At 42.3% G+C, this 8,611-nt stretch overlaps 1 protein-coding gene across 2 annotated transcripts in view; it reads right to left on the bottom strand.

The window, feature by feature from the left end:
- The window catches only part of LOC121580555 (ras-related protein Rab-12-like), a 53,996-nt gene extending 50,527 nt beyond the window's left edge, over nucleotides 1-3,469 (bottom strand). Inside the window, exon 1 of one of the 2 annotated variants that reach the window (XM_045224657.1) lies at nucleotides 2,205-3,469. In XM_045224657.1, the coding sequence (XP_045080592.1) occupies nucleotides 2,205-2,424 (220 nt within the window). In that variant the 5' untranslated portion in view covers nucleotides 2,425-3,469. The remainder of the gene's footprint in view (nucleotides 1-2,204) is intronic. The other variant, XM_045224656.1, reaches the window with a different exon arrangement.
- Between the last annotated feature and the right edge of the window lie 5,142 nt (nucleotides 3,470-8,611).

Genomic DNA, 8,611 nt, shown 5'->3' with positions numbered 1-8,611 from the left:
ACTTTCAGGGGATAAACTAGATGGCTACAGTGCCTACTGTTCTCATTGCCCTCCAGCAGCCAATCGAACGCTCTGGACCGTATCGTGACGTTTTATTGATAACAACCTTTTTCTTCTAAAATAAGTTGAAATTGAAAGAAAAAATGTTTTGTCTCCACACCTTGTTATTTGGATTTTCAACATTGCAGAACAAATGTTATTTTTGTAAACTTAAGTTTACCATTTTTATTTAGAAAATTAAGACAAAATGGCATGGAGAAAATGATTGGAACCCCTGATGCTGGTACTTGTTTACACAGCCTTTGGCCAAGATAAATGCAGACAAAAGCTTGTAGCCATCAATGAGCTTCATGTACCTTTCTACTGGCAATTTGGCCCACTCTTCAGCAGCAAACTGCCCTAATTCTTCAATGTTCATGGGGGTGCCCTTCCTGTGTGCTTTTTGATGCGTGTTTGGGGTTGTTGTCCTACTGGAATACGCACAACCTTCAACAGAGACACCTTGTGGAATTATGTGGGACGCTGGGCTGAAGGGAGATGTAGTTTTCAGTAAGCAAATATTCCACCTAGTTCAGCGCAGAAACGTGGTAATTAATTATAAATTACCATAATCCATGGCGCCAGTTTTTTTCCTGCTCAAGAGAAGGATCAGAGATGAAGAGGCGAAGCGAGAGGTTTCACTCTCGCCAAAATCTGTCCAAAAAATAAACACAATGCGTTTCTATGGGCTTATTTTGGACCTAAACTCCCCCCCCATTGTTTAGGGCATCTCGTCATTATATACAGATCTCTGGACAGATACACTTTTACGCCTGCTACGTTAGGTTAGATAGACACAGACCACATGACACAACACAACGAGAGAGACAGAGACAGTTAGTGAAAGTAGACAGTTCAGCATGGGAAGCACATAGCATTAGATGGCCTGGCTGGCTGACTGCTACTGCCTGAGCAGAGATGAGATGATGATGACTTTAAGGAATTACAAATAATTAAGTCATCAAATAAAAACAAAGTAATATACACAACTAAATATTGTATTATTTCATCATAATTTCCTATTTTTCTATTGATGTCTACCCAATGTGGACCTGACAGAGACAATGGAATATTTTCTATGTTTTGGCAATTGAATGTTCACTATTTTTGGCTTTGGAATTTCCTTTGAAAATCTCTAAACTCATTGTAACATCATTATTTCATAATGCATTTCATGTTTTTTTTTAAATGATCGAAATAAAAATCCGTGATTATTTTTAAATATTCGAACCGACCTCAAAGCACTAATCACTCAGCACTTACAACAACAATCTCTAGCAAGGGAACAGTTAGTGCCCTCAGTCAGTAGTACCAAAGATTTGTATAACTAAACCAAGATAGACCACAGCCTGTCGTTTCCAATGGGAACAAATTAGTCATAGTGGGCAGAACAAGAAAAGAGGTGGGCAGAGCCAAGCACGAGTTAGCGAGATCCTATTGGCACGTTCTAGCATTCATCTGCATATTTCCTGCTCTGAAGTGTGCGTGCACAATAACTCAATTATAATAATAATAATAATATGCCATTTATCGCCTTTGCACTCCTAAACAATGCTATTTAAAAAAACTTTTGCAACGGGTAAAGTCTACAAACCTTAGTCCACTCTGTTCATAATAGTTTGTCGTTTTGGGAACAGAAAACTGTATTGACACTGACAGCAAATGTTTCATCGATGAGAATTTCTAGAATTTCGGCCAAAATTAATCTCGTTCCAGCTTCTCCCACTGCCGGCCATATTTGGTAGTGAGTGGAAACGCCCAGCGGATGCTTCACATTTATACATCCGGTGAAATATCTGTCTCATTGTTCCATCTGTGGTAAGTATCCTCCATCTGCTGGACAGGGCTCAAGTTACAGTAGTAGTACTAGCCAACTGCTCTGTGTCAACAACAACACATTCTCATGGTAATTCTACACATGGCAGTCTTTCCTTTTAGTTATTTACCAACTTCTGCTTTTCAGATAGTTGACAAAAGTTGTAGTAAAATCAATCATGGCCACACGGTAGTTAGGCGTTCACCGACAAAAAGGTCGGTTGCATTATCACTGACAAGTCACGCAGCGCAAACATTGCTAGCTAACTAGCCTTGGAACAAAACAACAGAACTGCTATCAGATAGTTTGGGCTAGCAAAGGAGGCTAACGTTAGATGACCATTCCTTACCAACGGTTGATTTGCATGCTTCACAGAAGGTGTCGTCGGTAAATCTTTCCATTAGACTGGTTTTGCCCACGCCACGAGAGCCGATAATGATGATTTGAAGTTTGTAATCGGCGGGCCTCGGCGGCATCTTCCTGCGGCGAGACTGTCCCCCCAGAGCGGGGGAAGCGTTCGCTGATCCCCTACCACCGGCCATCCGCTGGATCTCATACCTCGAATCCATCAATAATTCCACATTTGAACACCTAGCTATATACTCTTTAAAAAAAGGGGGTTAATAAACTATGGTGGGTAACTTTTCTGTAGTCTTGGAATTAGCTAGTTCGGGAAAGTTTTCCGACTCCCAAATTGTTGTTAAGCAGCTGCCTGTCAAGCGAATCCTGGGAGCATTTTCATTACGTCACCGCAGGCGCCATAGAATCTTTCCAATCTTCTTCTTCTTCTTTGGGATTTGGTTGGCAGATCGCATCCAACTTTTAGGTGCATACACCGCCACCTACTGTACTGGTGTGTGAGGCCATTCACGTCCTTCCTGCATTATATTCTTTGATACAATAATACAACTTTTGGGGAAAATGAAAATTGCCCTACCACCTATTAGCCAGCTCTAAAAACCCACCACCCATTCCACTATTGAACCCTATGTAATCCGACTTCAGGCCAATATTGAAACCTATGTAATCCGACTTCAGGCCAATATTGAAACCTATCTAATCCGACTTCAGGCCAATATTGAACCCTATGTAATCCGACTTCAGGCCAATATTGAAACCTATCTAATCCGACTTCAGGTCAATATTGAACCCTATCTAATCCGACTTCAGGCCAATATTGAACCCTATGTAATCCGACTTCAGGCCAATATTGAAACCTATCTAATCCGACTTCAGGCCAATATTGAACCCTATCTAATCCGACTTCAGGCCAATATTGAACCCTATGTAATCCGACTTCAGGCCAATATTGAAACCTATCTAATCCGACTTCAGGCCAATATTGAACCCTATCTAATCCGACTTCAGGCCAATATTGAACCCTATGTAATCCGACTTCAGGCCAATATTGAACCCTATCTAATCCGACTTCAGGCCAATATTGAACCCTATCTAATCCGACTTCAGGCCAATATTGAACCCTATCTAATCCGACTTCAGGCCAATATTGAACCCTATCTAATCCGACTTCAGGCCAATATTGAACCCTATCTAATCCGACTTCAGGCCAATATTGAACCCTATCTAATCCGACTTCAGGCCAATATTGAACCCTATCTAATCGACTTCAGGCCAATCCGACTTCAGGCCAATATTGAACCCTATCTAATCCGACTTCAGGCCAATATTGAACCCTATCTAATCCGACTTCAGGCCAATATTGAACCCTATCTAATCCGACTTCAGGCCAATATTGAACCCTATCTAATCCGACTCCAGGCCAACGGTCTGAGAGGATGTATCACTACCACTTTACTGCAGAATCCTCGCAATCCCAAGTACTTCTCTGCTGCTGCCACCACAACCTCTATTTTCTGTGACTTTGATAAATGTCTGCAGTATAATTAACATCCATGGCTAAAAATCAAATTTTACTGAAACACATATTCTTCCCATCACTCTCTCTTGGTCTCTGCCTACTCACAGGAATCCTCTCAGGATCCCTCACCCTGTACCCATCTTCCTCTACCACTCTCTTCACTTCTTCGGCATACAACACTTTCTGTACTACTTTAACCCTGGCAACCTCAAGCCTCTCTCTCACCGGTCATCTCCGATCTCCAGCCCCATTATCACCCCCACTACTAACACACACAACTTTCTCATTTACATTACATTTAAGTCATTTAGCAGACGCTCTTATCCAGAGCGACTTACAAATGGGTGCATTCAACTTAGGATAGCCAGTGGGACAACCACGTCTTGATCACAGTAAGTACACTTCTTCAAACAAGCAGCTGTGAGCAAAGTCAGTGCAATCAGGGACAACTACATCTCGATCACAATAAGTACATTTCTCCACCGATACCACACATTCCTTCGTCTCATTCCCTCCTGCACACTTCTCACATCTAGGCATCTCTCTCCTACACACTGCTGAAATATGCCCATAACCTTGACACCTAAAACACCGTAATATTTTCGGAACCTAAACTCTCACGGGATAACTGACACTTCCTACCTTGACCTTATCTGGTAACGACTGCATCAAAATTCAGCATAACAGATAATGTCTTCTCCGTTTCCCCACCGTATTTACGTCTCACCAAAAGACCAGCGTCACAGACACAAGGAATATTCACTTTCAACTGCGCCTCCTCAATACTTAATGCCACCCCCGTTATCACTCCTTTCAATGGAGAGCAAAGCACGTCACAATGATTGTCCCTAATCTCGTAATCCGGAGCGCCTGCTCCCTCTGGACGGAGGAAACACAATAAATCCACGCCGAGTTACCTTCACCAACTCAACAGTCCCCAACCTCTCACCACATATGGATCAACCCAAAAAACAAGGATCCATTCTCTCAACAAATCGCACTCCCACTGGGTCAAAATCATCCTAATCATCCTTGGGACGATGCCCGATCTCGACACTCTTCGCCGCAGGTTCTTCCCCCTCACTCTCAACACATTTCATCTCTGAACTACTGGAGCAAAAATCCCAGTTGTTGCACTTGATGCCCACCTTCCTCACCTCACTACACCTTATGTGCGATCCTCTACACTCCATTTCTTCTCAGCAGTCACCACTGCACCTGCCACCACATGTAATTCATCCTCACTCTCGTCATGTTCCATTTCCTCCTCAAACTCTTCCAAAGGTTATGTGCGATCCTCCATTCCATATTCACACAAAACATATTCCATGTCTCTCCTTTTTTTTCTAGTCCATCATCTTCTCCTTCACCAGATCTTCCAGAAGGCCTTTGTAATCCACTACTCCATTTCTATTCATAATATGCTCCACTTTTTTCCTTATTTTCTTTCCCGCCATCTTTCCTTCGCCTCCACGTGACAGCTTGATCCGTTGCTATCCTTTCCAATCCTTCCGCTTCCATCGCATTCTATATGACAGGAAAGAGCTGCAAGCATCAAAACACGCATCAAAGTGGTTGCGTGCCGTGTGTCTATTAAAGGGGCAGTGCACTCAAAAACTAGATTTTCCTTTTTGGGGGGGGATTTCCACACTATGAGGTCAAAATAACACTCTGAAATTGTGAAAATGATGATAATGACCTTTTAGTGCAATAACTGTTTGAAAAAAACACCTGGAATTTCAACCTGTTCAGGTGACATTTAAGTTTTGGCCCACAGCATGACATCACAATCTGATTTGATTATTCTGACCAATGACCAGTCATCTTTTATTTGCATATGTATCTGCCTACTTTGAAGGGGTACGCGGGGGTAGGCTCTAGAGCAGGCTGTTTCATTCTGGTCCTGGAGGGCCAAAACACTTCTGTTTTTTCTTTCTACCTGGTAGTTTATTGCACTCACCTGGTGTGCCAGGTCTGAATCAGTCCCTGATTAGAAAGGGAGGATAAAAAACAGACGTGTTTTGGCCCTAAAGGACCGACATTTAACAGCCCGGCTCTAAAGTCTATATGATCCTATCTGCCAATCAGGGCTGTGTATGTAAATATATTTAAATTTGTAATCAACGCCCACACAATCAGACTGAGCATTTCCGATGGGCCGCACCCCTCTGTCCAAGGTTATGGTTCCTGAACTGACACCCATTAATTTTTAGCATACACATTTCCACAACATTTGTATTTTTATATTTGTATTTATTATGGATCCCCATTAGTTCCTGCCAAGGCAGCAGCTACTCTTCCTGGGGTTTATTATGGATCCCCATTAGTTCCTGCCAAGGCAGCAGCTACTCTTCCTGGGGTTTATTATGGATCCCCATTAGTTCCTGCCAAGGCAGCAGCTACTCTTCCTGGGGTTTATTATGGATCCCCATTAGTTCCTGCCAAGGCAGCAGCTACTCTTCCTGGGGTTTATTATGGATCCCCATTAGTTCCTGCCAAGGCAGCAGCTACTCTTCCTGGTGTTTATTATGGATCCCCATTAGTTCCTGCCAAGGCAGCAGCTACTCTTCCTGGGGTTTATTATGGATCCCCATTAGTTCCTGCCAAGGCAGCAGCTACTCTTCCTGGTGTTTATTAAGGATCCCCATTAGTTCCTGCCAAGGCAGCAGCTTCTCTTCCTGGTGTTTATTAAGGATCCCCATTAGTTCCTGCCAAGGCAGCAGCTACTCTTCCTGGGGTCCAGCAACATTAAGGAAGTTATATACACTTTACCCAATACATTTAGTGTGTTCCCTCAGGTCACTACTCCACTATCACATATTTACAATACAACGTTTATGTGTACTTGTGTGTAGAGTGCGTTTCTTATCATGTGTATGTGTGTCTGTGCCTGTGTGTGTGTCTCTTCACAGTCCCTGCTGTTCCATAAGATGCATTTTTATCTGTTTTTTAAATTCTGATTCTACTGCTTGCATCAGTTACCTGATGTGGAATAGAGTTCCATGTAGTCATGGCTCTATGTAGTACTGTGCGCCTCCCATAATCTGTTCTTGACTTGGGGATTGTGAAGAGACCTCTGGTGGCATGTCTTGTGGGGTGTGCATGGGTGTCCGAGCTAGTAGTTTAAACAGACAGCTCGGTGCATTCAGCTTGTCAACACTTCTTACAAAAACAAGTAGTGATGAAGTCAATCTCTCTTCCACTTTGTACATGCATATTATTAATGTTAGCTCTCTGTGTACATTTAAGGGCCAGCCGTGCTGCCCTGTTCTGAGCCAATTGTAATTTTCAGAGGTCTCTCTTTGTGGCACCTGACCACACGACTGAACAGTAGTTCAGGTGCGACAAAACTAGAACCTGTAGGACCTGCCTTGTTGATAGTGTTGTTAAAATGGCAGAGCAGCGCTATATTATGGATAGACTTCTCCCCATCTTAGCTACTGTTGTATCAACATGTGTTGACCATGACAGCTTACAATTCAGGGTTACTCCAAGCAGTTTAGTCACCTCAATTTGCTCAATTTCCACATTATTTATTACAAGATTTAGTTGAGGTTTTGAAGGGGTAACATGCTGGTCTCGTGGTTCCAAACATTGAATAGGTATAAAAATCTCAGGGGTGAACCATTAATTCAAAAGATAATAAACTGCGTTCAAAACTGTGATATATGAAAGAAGAGTCAAGGTGCGCGTCTTCTCCAGCAGGTGGCGTTTTTTCCGCTCTTTTTGCTCACCAAGCGAGGAGTTTTTGTATGGAGGTCAATGAGAGTGTCGAATTTGGTTAACAAAAAATGTAATGGCTTATTTGCTACATGTGGCTTGTTTGATCGAATAGAAGTTTCGCAATGATTATGTTGTTACGAGTGTACTGATATAAGTAGGACATGTGACATCCCGGCAACTTTGAGAAAGTTGTTGTGCCTGGTCGTCACTAGTTACCACAGCCACACAAAGTCCTAAACCCCGCTTATTCCTACCATTTCTCTTCTTAAAATGTGATTTTAAACCTAACCCTTACCACAATGCTAACATTATGCCTAACCCTAACCTTAAATTAAAACCCAAAAGCACATTTAGGTTTTTATGCATTTTTACGATATAGCTCATTTTGACTTTGTGGCTGTGGTAACTAGTGGAAATCGTTATGCCTGGCGTTCACACGCGTATCTGCCCTCTCATTGGCTAGAATGGTACCACCTGATCTTGCCTCCTCCGGATTGGCTTCCATTTTTTAAGACATTTATTTTCATTGTTAGAGCGGCCACTAGAGTATCTGGTCAAAATAATGGATAATCTGTGCCAAAGACATGTCTGAAATAGGAACCAATTAACTTCATGTAGGCTATACAGTGGATAGCCTATATGCAAATTAATGTTATATTTGAGGCTCTCTCTCAGTAAATGAACACACATATGATTTAAATTTGTGAGTGCGTGATATGGGGTTGGAGCCATGTTTATTTCTACATTATAAAAAATAATATATATAAACAATGGCAACACTGCCATGTTGATCTGAGCCTTGCTGTTGGAAAACCACATTAGTGTCCGACTTTCAGCTGTCACAGATGCATCTCCCCCAACTTCACCACAGATATTTCACCGGATGTATTAGTGTGAAGCATCCGGTTGGCGTTGCCACTCACTACCAAATATGGTGATGAGAGGAAGCCCAGTGGCCGGCAAGTGGGAGAAGATGGAGCGAGATTGATTTTGGCCGACATTATGCTAATGTTCTAATCGATTAAACATTTGATCTCAATACACTTTTCTGTTCCCAAAACTAGAATCTGTTACGAACAGAGTGGACTAAGTTTAGTAGATTTTACCCTTTGCCAAAGATTTAAAAATCGCGTTGTTTAGAAGGAGTGTAAGGG

Source organism: Coregonus clupeaformis, chromosome 14 (assembly GCF_020615455.1).
Source record: "Coregonus clupeaformis isolate EN_2021a chromosome 14, ASM2061545v1, whole genome shotgun sequence".
NCBI classification, from domain to species: domain Eukaryota; kingdom Metazoa; phylum Chordata; class Actinopteri; order Salmoniformes; family Salmonidae; genus Coregonus; species Coregonus clupeaformis.
This window is presented reverse-complemented; position numbering and strand designations above follow the sequence as displayed.